Consider the following 17,191-nt stretch of genomic DNA (forward strand, 5'->3'; position numbering starts at 1 on the left):
TTTGGTTAAGTTTACATATTTAAATAATAGCAGTCTAAATACTAAATTAAACACATTGGATCTCTAGGAGTTATCTAATCTCAGCTGAAGTGTGCACTGCCACCAGGTTGGGGCCGGACACCGGGTCAGTGGCTAGTTGGGTGGCCCCCTAACCCGCCAAGTCTGTTCTAAAAATATAGAATGAGACAGTCAGGTTTAACTTTGAAACAAAAAGATAGATTGTTATAAATTGTCCCGAAGTCCCACTTAGCGAGGTTGATCTTTCAAAGCAATATCTATCCTATTACTCAATCTCATCTTCTTAAGCACTTTTCCAGCCCAGCAAAGGAGCAAAGAACTTATCGATAAAATTCTATTTTTTCATTCTTATAAATCTTTCAACATGCCTCGTGGTACAGGGTGCAACAAAGACTACAAGAGAGGCGTGCAAAATCGACAAAAAGGCATTTTCAAAAAGTCTAATGCTTATGCTAGATTCTATCAAGAGTATCAAGTTGGAGTTATTATTCGGCATAAAGGTGGCAAGATAACAGGTTATCAATCAGAGCCTGGATTTCTCAAATCCGTTACCTTTTCTATAGACGAAGAGGATTTCTTCAGCCCGGATGACTTCGACACCGTCAAAGACAGACAAGCTTCAGGACCCAGCTCAGGTAGCTCCTCGCCATCAAGCCATGTCACAAGCCCTCCGGTGGATGAAAATGCCTCTGTCAATTCTGATTCAGTCTACGTTGATTGTGAGCCTCAATCAATATCTGAATTTCCTGCCACCCCGCCGATGTTGAACGTGCTGGACTCGGATGCCCCACAAGTGGAGGAACTCGCACAAGGACTAGCAACAATGACAGATGCAGCCTCGGTTATAAGTCCCCAGCTCCTCTCCGGAAATACTAGTAGAGGGAGGCTGCGCTCCGTTTCATCGCCTGAGAGAAGCTCCTCAGGCGGTGCGAAGCCGTTGAGATCAGTTTCACCACCTAAGCGGATGGCGCTGCTAGCTTTGGCACGCAGGCTGACTGAGGGTTGACTTCCCAAGGGGTTCCACCTGAGATAGTGAGATGAGAAACTTAGATTGTTTACTATAGCTCTATATTTATTATTATAATATACCTATTATATATTAAGAGTCTTTAGTATTTAAAATATAGACTAAGGATATATAATGTTATATCTATATGTATATATATGGGTTGGTTAGTGATCGTCTGCTATTTATTATAGATCTGCTTACTGAAGGTGTGCTAGACTAGGCTAGCTATATATGTGCTATCTAGTTACCTAAGGAATAGTATAGAAGGAGTAGTAAGGCTTTAATCTAGTGTTGTGGAAGATGTGTAGGGGCCTACTGGCTAGTTCCTGCGTGTGTTCTGCCCATGGCCCTGACAACCCGGAGTCTATAGAGGTAACATAAAACTACAGCAATTATAAAGGAAATTAGGAGAACACCTAATGTTATCCATGCCGTCGGCGACCAAGTTCCATTTCTAGCTGTATAAATATTAAGAAATACAGCTAAGATACCGCTTGCACAGTTTGAAGCGGCAGGACTAGAGAAGACTTGCTGTTAGTTCTTTAGTACCATTTATTTAAATTCACCGTTCTTACATAAAAATATGGCTGAGTAACCAAACGTAGTTCGACTTGAATATTGACCAAAGTGCAACCAGAAAGGCGATTCCAATAACGTAACATGTAGCGGCTACGGGCAAGATTTTCGCGTTTTGCACCAAAGTCTGAACTACTTGTCCTTCCCGTGAGCCTTCTAGTGCCTTGCTTCGTGTAAGGGTAGCAAACGTCCCAGGGAGGATTACAAAACCAGCGAGGACAACCCATGAGGCAGCGGCAGCGGCAAAGGTATATTTCGTAGGTGCTTGTGCCGCCTCAAGAACCATACGACGGTATGTGCGCTCCATGGATAAGACTTAAGGGGTATCAGGCTGTCTTTCATGTAATTTAAGTCAAGTATGATATAGGACAGCCTAAAAAGCTTGCACCTGTGTGGATAAAATAGAAGATTAGCTTGCAGGGCATGTAGTTGCCTTAAAAGCTGAATTGTTAAACTGAAGCTCGCTATTAATAACTTATAAACCTTTTATTTTAAAATTTAGCTTCGGGTAAACAATCATTCATCCCTTTCTTTATGATATTATACCCTATTCCTGCTAGCTAGGTCTACCTTGTATCTTAAGCTAGGCAGTTTGATAGCCTCAAATGCGAGGCTTTACTAAGGAAAAGGATGTGCTCACGTCTTGTAAACTTTGTAAGGCCAGGGTGTGTTTTGACAATGTCACAGCGTCCCGTGACATGAAACCTCGGGCACACGATGAAATGTTGCGCCCAAGTCCGTTTTGATGGACTTCTTTCGAATTATGAGCGCTGAAGCTAAACCCAGAACAACCACATGAAGGCTCGTGAGTCACATAAAGTAGTCATACTGCGGATCGCCTGCTGGCACGTAACCAAAATGTATGAGATACGGGGACATCAATTGAGTGTAGATTGCGTGCGCATCATAACCTAGAATACATAGCACAATTCACCATTTCATTTCCAGCTCAACTAAACTTCCTCCACGGCCAGCTCGATGTAGGCAAAGCAGGACAGGCGGTGCGAAATCTGTGTGGTGACCTCCGTCGCTAAAGTTCCCGTAGGGAGAAGTATACGGGAACATTTCTTTTGGGTCTGTGCGACGTTGTGAAGAACGAAAAGTTTTCAGAGACATTCAAAGTGCCCACTGCCGCTGTGTCTGGCTTCGGTGCGTCCGCCACGCAGCCGGAAACTTGCTCGGATGGCAATTCTTGGCCGCTGTCTGTAGAAATCATCCAGGGGATAGCACCATATGGCTCAGTCTCAGAGGGCGAGTCGCCTTTGCCGCACTGGAACATAGCCTCATCAAAGGCTTGGTGGAGATCTGTGCCGACGGCAGGCGGCAAAATTCCCTCTGAACGGGTTGGCGTCTGAAGCATCGGCTCTCCATAGTCGGTATTTTCGGCAAAAGTATTATCGCTACTCAGAATGTTGGCGGGATAGAGATCGTCATAGACATCATTAAAGGCCAAAGGCTGTGCTCTGCTAGTAGAGTGCGATGCGCCGATGTCGTTCGACTTTTCCAGGAAGTCATCGTCGGAAGACAAGCTTTCTGAGAGGATATTTCCCAGGCCAGGCATGACTCCATCCTCAAATAGCGTATCGCTATCCGATGCTTTAGTCATATCACCGGCGTCGAATGGGTCATCGCTATCCTCTGCAAATTCATCGCCGCACTGAGATGTCTCATCGGAGCCGTCCCAGGTCTGGATCGATTCCACAACCCTACGCGAGCGCCGTTCCGCCAAATGAGTGATTGCTTGAGGGGCGTCGGAAGGAGAGCCGCATTGAGAGCCGGGTTCCTTAGCAGCATTCTGCCTCAGACGGAGCCGCTCCTTGTAGGCCCTCTGCTGTATGCGTCGCCTTTCTAATCTCTTCTCCTTCTCAGACGGAGTGATCGGACGACGGCTTGTCTTTCCCCAGCTTGATTTGACCCTCGACTCCTTTGGAATGTGAAGCAGTTCGGGATCCGCATCGTCCTGGGACATCTTGACGCCTCTTATGCTGTCAAAGGCATGTATCACCCGTGAATGTTGTAGCCATTCCTCCACGCCGTTGACCCAGATAATGTCAGAGTTGCCTTGGCGATGGCATTCGGGGCAGGGGAGTGGTGCCGAGAGATCCTTTCCTATGTGCCGATTGTGAAAATGCCGCGAGAAACCACTGCCGGTGCAGAAATGTGCATTGCAAATCAGGCAGCGAGCCAGTTCTTTGGGCAGGTGATTGCGGGCCCTGTGCGACGTAATCTGGGTGGCCCTTTCCGCATCCATGGTGGGTGCAAAGCCTTTGCCATGGCACATCTCAACGTGGATGCTCCACTCGAGAACACTTCCAATCAAAGCGGCTGGCCGGATTCCCAGCCTCAAGCATTCCGGACATTCGAATTGGAGGCCGAATGTGACTCCGTGATTCTGCATGACGTGCCTTGTCAGGCTGTTACGGCGTGTGAAGCTTTGCTCACAGCCGAGCAGGCAGTGGGTCGGGTTGCCGTTCGTGAAAGGCTCCGGCCGTACGTCACGGACAGTCTTGTCACCATCCTGATCACCACTGCCCATACCTTCCGTGGACAGTGCTCCAACAAGGTACTCAACGCTGGCAGGCCGCAAAGTCAAGTAGGCGCAGATTACCTCCACATAGTAGTGCTGTCGTTTCTCTCCGCCTAGCTCCGGTTGCTCTAGAAATTTGCCAATCGCTCTAGATGCGCCAAGCGAGCAGGACTTGGTCTCAGGGATAACCTCCTGAGATTCGGATGCAAGCTCTGCTGCAGAGCGTCCAGAAGCGCGTAGGCGGTCGACTTGGGTGAAATACTCCTCACGCCTCCTCTTCACAATAACTTTTTTAGCCCTGTTGAGGTGGGCGTACACCCGCGCGCGGGCTCTCTTCACACCTGGCGAATTGCTTGAGGCTATTTTTCGGACCTGATCATAAGCAGCCTGAAGGTCGCGGAAGACCTGTCCTTGTTTCACCTTTTCGATGTCCTCGTGCGTTGGGTAGAGCGGTGCATTCGGATCGCTCTTCAGACTGGCGCGGCGGAGCATCTCAAATATTTCATCACTATTCTCGGCCGTACCACTGGCAGCAAAATTGGTCTTGAGGAGGTCGATTTTCAGGTGCCGAGGGAGGTAACTGCACTCGTAAACCCGATCTGTGTTTGACATGACATAATTTCGAATTGCGTTCGAATGGTGCTCTGGGATTATGCGTTAGTACCCGCCGCCTGCGCCAGGGTGGTTGTAGTTGTGATTACGACTCACCGTCTATGCGACCGCCCGTCCCCACTCGGATGGAGTAAAGACGAACCTGGTCACGGGCTCCGCTTACAAGCCAAGCTCGATTCCAGATCTCCACGAATTGGTTGTAATTTATTGGAAAGATTGGTCTCTCCAGCATCTCTGTTTTCCATCGCAATGGAACCCAATGGGTACCGTCAAAATTGGGACGATTCAGCACTTCTTCGAATGACTGGTACCCTGCGTCGAACGCTTGATCGGCAAGCGCCCGTGCTACAATCAGACTGACCACGCAAATTCTCTTTTCGGGGACAAAGGTCGCGGAGAAGTCGACGCTGGAATGACTCAGTCAGCAGAGAGATAGATCACAAACGGAAAAGTGATGACCAACAATTCGGCCTGGCCTTTGGAACATGTGCCAGTTCTCAACTTGTTCTGATTGACTTTGGTTTTCGCAGTAAGGGCACGACCGTTAGAAGTATTCATCATCTCCACATCAATGTCCTTGTACTTCAGACACTCTATAGCTCCAGGCCGAAAGCCGCCTAGAGCCCCAATCAAGATGGTCGAGTGGAAGGCCACGCGGAGCCGCTCATCTCTATCGATGTCCCGCGGGTTGTTCCAGATCGTGTTGATCACCATCATGATATCATCAGGTGTGGCCTCCTTCTTTTCAAAGGTTTGGTGAAGCGTGAGATTTAGCTTATCAGCCAGAGTATCCTGAATCCACTTTGAGGAATGTGTCAGCTGATCCCCACTGTACAGATTTTAATTAACCATTTGCACACTGACCTTGCGAATCCTAGATACTGCACCGGCGTACCCAGCGGTGGGCTTCCTGCCAGAATTACTCAGCACCCACTTGGTCCTGTTCTTAGGGTCTTGATCCCGCTTCTCCTGCAAGACTGTGGAGTTTGCCTCGCCAATAAGGGTATCCCAGAACTGAACGACGGACTTCGCAGACGTAATGGAGCGCACTTCCTCCAAGTCCATGTGTTCTCCGGTAAGGACCACCCGCTTTTTAGCATTCGTGACATAGTCCTCGAGGAAGTTCATGCAATGCACCTCGGCTTCGGTGTCGTCTAGACAGAGACCATACCAGATCTGCCTGTGATCAATATGCGCTGTCCTCTTGAAATAGCTATACAAGGCCACCTCAGTCAGCAGGGCATAGATCGACATTGAGCACATGATTGCTTTTGTCGAGAGGGAACAGGGATGACTGACTCTGCACATTCTTCGAGTGCACGCCGGCGTGCTGCAGCGGTCTTTGCGACGGTCTTTTTACTGAACTCGTCCTTGCGGGGCTCGCGGTTCTTGTTGATCCTTGCTATTTCTTCCAACCTATGCTTTTGGATTGGCAGGTGATCGCCCTCCAAGGCATAATTGATTCCCGCCAACGAGCTAGCAGATGCAGCCAGACCGCCACTCATGGTGGAAGGAACAGTCAAAATGGTTGGAAAGGGACAGTCAAGAAGTGATGCACTGCGTTGGCGACGTGGATATTTTCAAAAGATCGGAGGAAAAGATCATAGTGCGCCAGGAATTACATGGCGGAGGTGGTCGCTTCGAGGGACACTGTCGCCTACTTATACCTGAACTCACACACGAGGGACGTGACGGACGAGTTAGTCCGCGCGTGCAGCGCTCACAGTGATGTGAAGGAATACTTGCATGTTGGTAAACTCCTTCCTTGGACCGGTACCTAGGGTAGGCGCCGAAACGACACTGGACCATGTCATCAACAGATGACACTATTGGCTAGGAATAGGTGGTGGGCATGCAGGTTGTACATAGAAAGCATGAAATGTTGCCATCCCACAAATCTATTGGCACAAGGCTGCCACAGCCTACAGGACTCTTGACGATATGAGGCGCGGACGGGGGTAGCAGGTTGCGCACCTAACATGACGAGGTTGAAAATTAACATTGAGCATTTGGAGAACGAGATTTGGGCACCAGGGGATCAGGGATCAGGCTCCAACGGTCTCGGTCATCAGGCTTGGGCTCAAGCTTAACCGAATGTAACCCTCCCTGGGCTTGGCTGGGTGTGTTCCTAGACACGGCCATGACTTAGGCCGATATTCTTAGGCAGTGTCCAGGGTTGGGCGTTGTGCGCGCCAAACGGCCATGAACCGGTACTCATTGCTCCGTTTTGCGTCACCCTCAACCCTCTGAACTCAGCATCATGAACTTCATGACAGAGTCATCAATGAAATGTATTATACCTTTAACCATATTTCACATGTCTGATCGCTGGATTAGTAGTTGGGTCGGTGACGACCAGCGAATACCCGGTGCTGTATGTTTTTGTCATTTTTGTGGGCGCTGCCCAGGTGAAGGTGGAGCCATGGTGGAGCCAGTCACAGCGCCTCCCGAGGTCATTGTACGAGGCCGTTTGTGTGCAGCTTGTACCAGTAGGTGGGAAGTCGCGAAGGTGAGGTAAAATGAAGCCGGGGTGAAGTCTCGGGGTGTAGATTTTCTCTTATGTCTTCTCTTTGCAATCCACGGGTTGCTCTGTTTTGATGTCGTACGCTGTGGTTCCTCGGCCAGCTCAGCCAGCTTGTGGTGGGCCTGGAACCCCGCTGAAGGATGCAGTTGTGTGCTGTTCAGTTTCTAAAATCTGACACTCCATAATGTGAGCTAACAAATATCAAGTTTTGATATGTGGTCCAGCCAGGAAATGGAAGGACATAAGACAACCATGCCCGCACGTGTCTATCACATGTGCACCACGCTTCAGCTGCTCTTCGGTTCGGGCGGTGCTGATTTGGGCGACTCTCTCAGTGGTTGCGGTCCGAAAAGGAGTGTTTTGTGTCATGGGCTCATCTCAAAAGTATTTGAATTAATTGTTTGTGTCGGCCCCTCTCGACAGACGTCGTCGAAGGACGTCCCAAGAGATTGCCCAAATGGGGTAAGCGTGGGCCTGCGGCTCCGACGAAGGGGTTTCCTGATGAGGAGTCGGACTGTCAGACTGTCGGGGAAACAGAGTGGGCCTCGGATGGTGGGGAAGCAACAGGGATCTGACCAGTCCAATGGAGTGGAAGAGTGGGTCTTGAAGTAGATCTGGAGAAGTGTACCGAGGCATGTCCACGTCCCCCGCGTTCTGAACCTTAAAGGGCCCTCGGATGCCACGACTCCAACTCCAACTCATATAGGCTACTCTCATCGTAGGGAATAAATGGGATCGGATCGCCGGAACTGAACTGACTTAAATTGCTTTTCAGGGTGCAAAACACATTTATCATTGTCTTTACCGTCACATAGCAGACACGATAGGTCACCACACACACACACCACAGCTGTGCCGTTGTCTCTCCCAACTTTGAATCGACGGGCACTTTGGCCTCCAACATTGAAGGTCACCACTCGCCACATCCAAAATGGCCCCCAAACAGAAGCAGCCATGCTATGTCCTCGGCGTGGGCATGACCAAGTTCATCAAGCCGCGGGGCAAGGTGGACTACACCGAGCTCGGGTTTGAGGCCGGCGTCAAGGCCATGCTGGACGCAAAGATCAACTACGACGACGTCGAGCAGGGCATCGCGTGCTACTGCTACGGAGACTCGACGTCTGGCCAGCGCGTCTTCTACCAGTTCGGCATGACCCAGATCCCCATCTTCAACGTAAACAACAACTGCTCAACAGGATCGACCGGGCTGGCCATTGGGAGGCAGTACATCTCGAGCGGTGCTGCCGACTGCGTGCTGGTGGTCGGCTTCGAGAAGATGATGCCCGGCAGCCTGCAGACCTTCTTCAACGACCGCGAGAATCCCACCGGCACCTCGGGCCTGATGATGGCAGAGACCCGTGGCTTCACCAATGCCCCCGGTGCCGCCCAGATGTTTGGCAATGCCGGCCGTGAATACATGGAGAAGTGAGCCTAGCCTTCCCTGGTGCTGCCGAGCGTGCAGACAAACGACCATCGATATTAACTCTGAACAACAGGTACGGCGCAACGGCCGCTGACTTTGCTGAGATCGGCCGCATCAACCACGCCCACAGCGTGAACAACCCCTACTCGCAGTTCCAGGACGTCTACACGCTCGAGCAGATCGAGAAGGCGCCCATGATCTTCGAGCCCCTGACCAAGCTGCAGTGCTGCCCCACGTCGGACGGCGGCGCCGCGGCGGTGCTGGTGTCGCAGGCCTTCCTGGACGCCCGGCCGCACCTCAAGGAGCAGGCCGTCCAGATCGCAGGCCAGTGCATGGCCACCGACGCCCCCTCGCTCTTCTCCAAGAGCTCCATCGACCTGATGGGCCGCGAGATGACCGAGTACGCCGCCCGCACCGCCATGGCCGAGGCCGGCGTCAAGCCCTCCGACTTCAGCGTGTGCGAGCTGCACGACTGCTTCAGCGCCAACGAGATGATCACCCTCGACTTCCTGGGCCTGTCGGAGCCGGGCAAGGCCCACGAGCTCGTCCGCTCGGGCGGCATCACCTACGGCGGCAAGGTCGTCGTCAACCCCTCCGGCGGGCTCATCTCCAAGGGCCACCCGCTCGGCGCCACGGGCATCGCTCAGTGCGCCGAGCTGGTCTGGCACCTGCGCGGCTGGGCAAACAACCGCGAGGTTGCCGGCACCAAGTACTGCCTGCAGCACAACCTCGGCCTCGGCGGCGCCGTTGTCGTCACTGTCTACAAGCGGGCTGACGGGAAGGCGGCTCCTAAGCTGGACGATGCTACCGTGGGCAAGGTCACCGGCCTCGGGTACAACCCTGCCACCCAGGCCAAGGGCTTCACGGCTGCGCAGGCGAGGGCGGTGAGGAGCAAGGACCGGGCGAGCGACTGGGCACTGCAGGACACTGAGAAGAAGGTCGAGGCTAGGTTTTAGGGCGCTCGTTTGTACTGTCGACATTGGAACCGCATAGCTGTCAGAGATTGCCTGTAGGAACAAGTTTGAACGCCGCTAATGAAGAGTTTTCACCCAATGTAAACATTAAACGTTCCTTGGTAAGGCTCAAAGTTTCCACACACCTGCCAAGGTGCTCGGGTTGAACAGAATTGTTGCTTTCGTCCTATGTCTCGGCATCACTGGCAGAAACGAGCAATTGGCTGCCTGCAAGTCGTGCTCCAAATCGAGTTCCGTCCCCAAAGGCAGCACATTCGTCCCACCCATCCCGTCCTATCCCGTACCGTCCTATCCTGTACCGTCCCATCCCGTACCGTCCCGTGCTGTCTAACATTCTCGCTCCACTGTCCTGAACCTCTCACTACTAGTAGAATTGAGTTCTTTTTGTCCTACAGGTTGCCCAGAATGCTGAGTCTGTATCTAAGAAGGCAGTCCAAGAAGAATCCAAGAAGAGTAGAGTCTCAGTCCTGGGGAAGATATAGACTTCGTTATCCCACCAGCCACAAGCCTCGTGTCCAATGAAAGCGGACATGTGTTGTAGACAAACAGGCTTCTCTCTGTGTTCTCGCTCCAATCAAACAGCCACAGGCGAATTCGTTGACTCACCTGCACGTCTGCAGTCTGGACACAGATTACAGGCTGCGGCCTACACATAGCACATAAATCTCATCATACATTGTAGTAAGAATTCCATTAGCCATTATTTACTCTTCCCCATTACTGAGAGAGTGACCATCTTCTGTGGTGATGTCCATGCCATTCTCAAGTGAAGACTGTGAGTGATGGGGTACAGTGCACATGCATGCAGGGTGGTCTTAACGCCCTACCTGAATACACCTGGGCAGCCTTTGACAAGGCCCCACTGTGTGGACTGAAAGTCACCAAGCTGTTTGAAAGTGATAGAGCCAAGTTCAGAAATGCAGATACCAGTGAATGAGAGTTGTTTGCATTGAAACAGGTACAGTGGGCCAAAACTCTAACCCACAGGGCTGCGTCTGGACAGTCTTCAAATGTTCCCTCCTCTCACACCTCCAAAGACACCAACACATCATCTCGATCTCTTCTACGTCCACCACGATTTTCTTCTTGGCTCCTTCTAAGCCCATGGAGCCGGACTTATTGACCTTGACCAGCTGACACAACTCCCTACTTCTGAATACTTGAACTTGGTGAGTTACCAAGACAGCCTCGGCTGCCCACACTGCAAAGCAATGGACGAGGTCAACATCGTTGCCTGAACTCAACAATTTTTCACAACTGCCCCAAATTTCCCAGCATCAGATGAATTCCATCCCTTCTGACCTTGTGCCCTCTTCCCTAAAATCTAAAACGCTGTACAACACACAACCACACCAGCACCAGCACCACTACCTGTCCCAATTCTAAATTTCAAGTAGATTTGACCAAAGACCCCTCCCTGGTCATGTCTTTTATCTCAGACTTACCTTTCGTTGATGTCGGTATCGACCATGACCATTACATCCGGCCCACGGACCGACATGGCTTGGTGGTCAACACGCATTTCTATGCGCTGCCGCCATACACTACGTCACCTCATACAAGCACACTATCATCTACAGGTGGCGAAGACGGCTCAAATCACCCCAATCAAGGGATGTTTATTTCGGACTTGGAGGTCGTTGATGTTGGCATCGATTACAATTATTACGCGAAGCCGTCAGACTCAAACGGGGCGACTGTCACGACACATTTTCGGGACCTCCCACCGTTTACCGCGTCGGACTCCGCCAGTCAACTATCCTCTCTGGGTCGTATCAATGACCCAAACGACGGTGACCGTGAGACGGTGTGGCCCTCGTCCTTTGTCGGCTCCAAGGAGATGGAGCCTTTGAAGCACCAGAACGCCGTTGCGGCGTACTCTCACATATTGTCTGGGGTGCTGGTTTCAGCAGCCGTCGATCGAAGAGACAATCAAGATGACGTGGTCTTCATCCCAGATGCTGGTCACCCACACGGTCAATTCAAAGGCCGTCATCGTCCCAAATTGCCTTACTCCGAGGAGCAGCAACTATTGGAGGCATCGAAGAGATTCCTATTTTGTAAGTATTTCTCAACTACCCCACGCCTCCAGAGACCCTAAGCTTGGAAGCCCATCATCCAGCGTTATCTTGCAACTGTTCTGACTATGCATCTCGACCTAGGTACCGCGACCGCCATACCAAGGTTTCTGTTCCGGGGTTTTCATAGCATGTCTGGCGGCGGCCTCGACCCGAGGCTGAACTCGATGACCGGAGTGGTGCCTCACGCGTTCCTGGACGGCGAGCAACCCGAAGATATGTGGGAAGTTCCCAACCTACAGAACGAGCTCAGTAAACACCTCGGACAAGACAGGAAAATGCGTTCACACTTCAGCTCGTGGAGCCAAGTGTTTGAAATTGCGCTCCTTTTCGCTGAGACGATAAATATACGAAATCCCAAATCCCCCATGATCGCGGTCCTCGACACGGAATCCATGCTGGGACGTGTCTGGTATACTCCTGACCTGGAGGTCTCGGGACTGGCTAGACAATCATACACGCTGGAATACCACGTCTACGGTCCAGTCAGTGGGCCCAAATACCACTGTGTCCCTGTGTATGAGTTTTTCAGCATACCAGGCTTTATGGCTATCATGGCGGCGCCCGTCCCCCGACCCCTCAAATATGTGATCCGGGTCTGCTGGAGGATCGCCAAAGTCCTACGGCCCCCGAACGCCACCTTGGACACAATCTTGATGCTGACGGCGAAGTTTGTCGGGCATCACTTTCACCGAGCCAAACATCTCCAAACCCTCTCCTCTGCTGGTCTTCGTGGATTCCTCTACCATGTCAGGGACACTCTACAGGCTCTGGCTATGCGCGGCGACGCCAGGTACATCTCCCTGGCCGTGCCAAATGTGAGCACTGAGTTCTCACCAGCCCTGGTCTTGGAGTTGCAAATGCTACTTGCGGCTGAGAACGCCGTGCACATTCTGGGTTGGACGTGGGAAGGTGTGAAGTCGAGGATCTACAACCCGTACCGCAGAGAGTTGGAAAACGAGTATTGGAAGCGCGAATCTGAGAAGTCTAGGAAGAGGAGAGGGTCCACGATTCGGGAGTCCAGGCCTTTGAGACGGCAGCGTCTCAGTTGAGCAGAATGGGGCATTGATCGCAGATCTTGTGGAGATGATGGGGGAAAGCAGTGGAGGCATTCCTCGTGAACGAGGGAAGCAGTTTATTGAGGTCTACCTTGTCAATATGGAGATAATGCGGTGGTTTTCCAACTTTGATATCAACATCAGAGACAAAGCAAGGACGCTTCCAACGGATATGTGTTTGTTGCAGCCACGTGAAATTGTCGTAAAATTTGTGAAATTGTCGGGATAATCTCCTTGTGAACATTGAAGTCCTAAATTGTTCACATGTGCACTTCTCATTGTTCACCCACCATGTGGAAATCATCTGTGGCCTGACCTTTCGATCTGATCGCGAATAGATGTACTTGATTTCTATTGGCTCAGAAGGCCGGCTATACATATGTACATTAGATACCACCATCTGCTATGGAATTGTGAGGTGACTTGAGGTACCTTAGCTTTCCCTTCCACACGTGCGGAACAGACTTCACTTCCCAAGACCTCAAGGGCTATGTTCGGGGTCCTCTCCAAACATAGACACCTTTCTCCCGGCACTTGGCCACATCACCAGCAGAATTTAGCAGACACATTGTTAACCACAACAGCAAAGACACTATTTAACCACAACAGCAAATAGTCATTCTGTGCACACAAAAATAAATAGAATAGTGAATATTTCTGTTTGCAGTGTTGCCTTATTCAGTGACTACCATTGTTTTCGGCGACGTGAATGACTTCAGATCGCGTTCAACTCCTATGTATCCAGAAAAGACTATTTGATTGGTCTATGCTAGCAGATCTTAACATATGAAGGCCATATAAAGTGAAGTTGGTGGATTCCCAGGATCAATTGTGAATTTCAGGCTGTAGCTGCGATCGTCTGACCTCAGAAAGCACATACTTGATACTCAAGTATCACGACCGTCTTTTCCCACCCCAAACGTAGTTTTCTCAGTATCACGAACATCCCACTTCTTTTACCAGCCGCCATCTATCATTGACCGTCCTGTCCACGGACCTATTCAGAGCTTCGACATTCCGACAACACACAGAAAGGAGACATCACAGAAATCAGCATGCCTCCCCCGAATCCAGATACTGTGGCGGTCTTTACCAAGCCAGGACACCCAAAGTTTGTCGCCTCAATGTTTTCAAGGCTGTTTGGCACCCTGTTCGGAGTCTTGGCTTTTCCTTCTGGGGTATGGCGAAAGCTCCCAGAATTCGCCATCTATGATGACACTCTTCGTGCGGGCCCCATGTCCGCAAATAAGAAAGAATGGTTGATGAACATGAAGGCGAGAAAATTCCTTGAGTGTAAGTATAGTGACATCTTGATATCGACTGTGTATTCTCATGGACCAGACCGTACTAAGCAAAATATATCCTGTCAACTGGTAGATGCCAAGACATTCACGCCCCAAGTCTTGTTCAGGGGCTTTACTCCCGACTCAGGAGGAGGAGAAGACGAGAGGCTGAATGGACCACACGGTGTGGTCCCACATGGATTCCTAGATGGGACCATACCAACAAGCATGTGGCGCACCCTCCACCTCTCCGCCATGATCTCTGGTCACCTGGAGGGAGATGAGAATATCGTGTCAGACTTCAGCTCGTGGACCCAGACATGGATGACGGCCCTTCGCTTCTCCCGCTACCCTCACAACAAGGAGGCTAGAATCGCGGTACTGGACACGAGCTCTATAGAGGAGCACGTCTGGAGTTCCTGCGATCTCCTCCGCGCAGACCTGACCGAGGACGAGTATCCTGACGAGTACCTGATCTATGGCCCCATAACCGGACCGAAATACCATTACGTTTCGCCATACGAGCTGTACAACAAGACCAGGATCCGGGACCTCCTCGGAAGTGCCCCGTCCGTGTTTGGCGAGAACCCGGACTCTTTGGCCATCGAACAGGACGCGGTCGAGAGCGCGAAGGCTGTCGCCGCCTTCCTGCAACCTCGCAGCGGCCGCGGCGAGACCCTTGCGGTCCTCACCGCACGCTTTGTCAGCTACCGGGCTGCCCGGATTACCCAGAACGACTCCGACAGGCGCCAGTATTTGTCCTACAAGGACATCGAAAAGTATCTGTCATGCGTTGAGTCTCAGATCGATCACCTAGCAAAGAACGCCCGGGACGGGGAGGTCGTCCTCGTCGACGCCACTATGTACGCTGGCAAGCGGTACCTGAGATTCGAAGTCCAGCTACTCCAGGCCGTGGAGAATGCCGTCCGAATCAGAGCCCATGAGCTGAGATCGACGATGTAGGAGATCTGCCCGCTTTACCACAGCAATGAGCTTTGGGTCATCATTTTCCGATACATCAAGAAGGGCGGAATGATCGATGGAGGCACCTATGGGCAGACACTGAGCGCTTTGCTGCGACGGATCAGGCATCAAATTCAATAACCGATGGCAATCCTGAGAGAAAGCATCCGGCACAGTCACAGCTGGAAGAGTCTGGCCATTTGGTATTTTGGCAGTAGCATGTCATGAAAATTCTTCCAAGTATTCACCTATTTCTCTTCAACCTCCCAGCAAAAGCACCGAAATGTTCACGCCGTCACTATCTGGTTGACCGGTACCACGAGCGCGACGATTGCGGTTTGGGTGAATTCGGCTCCACGACACATGAATCACGTGTGACTGGGAATGGAAACCAGCGGGATGCTTTGCGGAAGTATCTCAATAAGTCCACGAAAATGGTGAATGGCTGGCGGACTGGACGAACCCGACGGACGCATGAGTGGCGTGGACGGATGACACTATCATTGGCAGGTATTTCACGCTTCTTTTCTACGTCTGCCTAGAATGACGCAAGATATCGTTCATAAGGAGATTAGTTGAGGATACTTTAGAATGAGATGATGCCGATACGCCTTCGGGGTAACGATGAGAACTCAATCTCAAATTATGGTGATCTTAATACTGCCGTCTTGAAAGTGAACTTTCCGTGTGCTTGATTACCTTATGGATTTTGAAAGGCAAACGCTTAGTGTAGCCAGTAACACTTATTTTGATGGTATCTTTATCACGACATAGTAATATGTTTCTAAGAAGTAATGGCCTTCAACCTTGAAAGCATCGCCCTCCACCCCTTCCATCCACATGGTTTCTCCAGCCCGAGGAAATCCAACGCCTGGCACGTGAGCCGAGCCAAGGTAGACGAGTCTTGTTCAAGCACGCAGAAGAGTCCGGCGTCAAGAAGTTCGACCAGACGAAGGTCGCCTCTGTCGAGTTCGCACCCAGTGCTCCGGGCGCAGAGCACCCCGGCCGCACGCGAGCGCCCCGTGTCCACCACTTGGATTAGGAAAGATGGATCCTCTAGAACCATCTAGATGGACTACATCGTCGATACGTCAGGTCGGGCTGGCATGGTCAGCACCAAGCATGGCATCTTAAAAATCGAAACTGCAACCAGACCGTGATGGTTTTGACAAAGCTGCCAATGCACACCGAGCCACCCATCTGCACAGCCTCAATGTAAGAGGTAAGGGTCGTAAGTAGAGTGAATGAGTACACGTAGCGTAAGAGCAGAGTAGTAGTAGTATATTCGGGTATAGAGAGCTACTAATCGATACTGTTTTCCTTCCTCCCTACGTCCTAAAGCCTCCTTACATGTTCTTTTACCTTCCCTAGGGTGTTGAATAAGGGACTAACGTCCCCGGCCCACATTCCGATAGTACCCTAATTCTGACTACCTACTTTTTAGTGCAAACACACTATTAAGATACCCACTTTTCAACCCCCTCTATTAAATCTAAAATTTTTTTTAAAACCCTAACCCTAAGTTTTTTATATATTATTTTAATTTAAATTTTATATAAAAATATTAAATCAAATTAATTATTATTTTAATATTTTTAAAAGAATTTTAAAAGTTAAAACTTTTAAAATATTAAGAATTATTAGTAAAATAATAAGTATTTATAAGCTAACATCCACTTACCTAGTAATTATATCTACTTACTTAGTTTTTTTTAACCACTCACCTAATACAAGAATTTATATATAGGGCCTATATAAAACTATATATCTAACTAAGATTCTTTAAATTTTTAATACTTTTAGTATAAGCCCCTTTTGGACCCCTTCTAGCACCCCTTTTAGGACCCTTCACCTTCACCTTCTAAGCCTTCTGGCCTATATGCATTTAGGTACTAACTAAGTGTTTAGATGCTAACTAAATGCTAGAGGGCTAGAAGCTAAGAAGGTAAAGGTGAAGACTATATACTTTTTAACCTTTTAGCCCTCCTTCTAGCCTTCTAGCTCTCTAGACTTTTAGCCTTCTAATATTTAGTTGGTATTTAAATGCTTAGTTAGTACCTAAATACATGTAGGCTAAAAGGTGTGCTAGAAGGCGTGCTAGAAAGCGTGCTAGAAGGTGTGCTAAAAGGCGTGCTAAAAGGTGTAT

General features: G+C 50.3%; 4 protein-coding genes across 4 annotated transcripts; 3 read left to right on the top strand and 1 right to left on the bottom strand.

Moving 5' to 3' along the window:
* Positions 1-2,473: 2,473 nt before the first annotated feature.
* KVR01_007200 (uncharacterized protein) lies at positions 2,474-6,658 on the bottom strand. The gene is made up of 5 exons (XM_044789314.1): positions 6,042-6,658; positions 5,607-5,955; positions 5,206-5,543; positions 4,839-5,149; positions 2,474-4,774 (listed from the first exon to the last, which is right to left on the bottom strand). Exons 1-5 carry the CDS (start codon positions 6,245-6,247, stop codon positions 2,634-2,636), a joined length of 3,345 nt encoding a protein of 1,114 aa, XP_044643453.1. The 5' UTR covers positions 6,248-6,658; the 3' UTR covers positions 2,474-2,633.
* Positions 6,659-7,948: 1,290 nt separating this feature from the next.
* On the top strand, positions 7,949-9,748 carry KVR01_007312 (uncharacterized protein). Its single transcript, XM_044782824.1, has 2 exons — positions 7,949-8,691; positions 8,763-9,748. The coding sequence occupies exons 1-2, from the start codon at positions 8,198-8,200 to the stop codon at positions 9,643-9,645; spliced, it is 1,377 nt and encodes a 458-aa protein (XP_044643565.1). The 5' UTR covers positions 7,949-8,197; the 3' UTR covers positions 9,646-9,748.
* Positions 9,749-12,109: 2,361 nt separating this feature from the next.
* KVR01_007494 (uncharacterized protein) lies at positions 12,110-12,793 on the top strand (the record flags this gene model as incomplete). The annotated part of the gene is made up of 1 exon (XM_044788648.1): positions 12,110-12,793. The coding sequence occupies one exon, from the start codon at positions 12,110-12,112 to the stop codon at positions 12,791-12,793; it is 684 nt and encodes a 227-aa protein (XP_044643747.1).
* A 1,061-nt stretch (positions 12,794-13,854) lies between these two features.
* Positions 13,855-15,045, top strand: KVR01_007329 (uncharacterized protein; the record flags this gene model as incomplete). The annotated part of the gene is made up of 2 exons (XM_044794980.1): positions 13,855-14,092; positions 14,177-15,045. 2 exons carry the CDS (start codon positions 13,855-13,857, stop codon positions 15,043-15,045), a joined length of 1,107 nt encoding a protein of 368 aa, XP_044643582.1.
* Between the last annotated feature and the right edge of the window lie 2,146 nt (positions 15,046-17,191).

Source organism: Diaporthe batatas (genome assembly GCF_019321695.1).
Source record: "Diaporthe batatas strain CRI 302-4 chromosome Unknown Contig00008, whole genome shotgun sequence".
In the NCBI taxonomy this organism is placed as follows: Eukaryota; Fungi; Ascomycota; class Sordariomycetes; order Diaporthales; family Diaporthaceae; genus Diaporthe; species Diaporthe batatas.

Bases quoted from the DNA above. Each gene is read 5' to 3' on its own strand.
- KVR01_007200 (XM_044789314.1), bottom strand. From the start codon at position 6,247: ATGAGTGGCGGTCTGGCTGCATCTGCTAGCTCGTTGGCGGGAATCAAT. The intron at 5,150-5,205 runs GTTGGTCATCAC...GAGTCATTCCAG, and splicing joins TCCAAAGGCCAGGCCGAATT to CGTCGACTTCTCCGCGACCT. The intron at 4,775-4,838 runs GTGAGTCGTAAT...GCATAATCCCAG, and splicing joins GACGGGCGGTCGCATAGACG to AGCACCATTCGAACGCAATT.
- KVR01_007312 (XM_044782824.1), top strand. From the start codon at position 8,198: ATGGCCCCCAAACAGAAGCAGCCATGCTATGTCCTCGGCGTGGGCATG. The intron at 8,692-8,762 runs GTGAGCCTAGCC...TCTGAACAACAG, and splicing joins GGCCGTGAATACATGGAGAA to GTACGGCGCAACGGCCGCTG.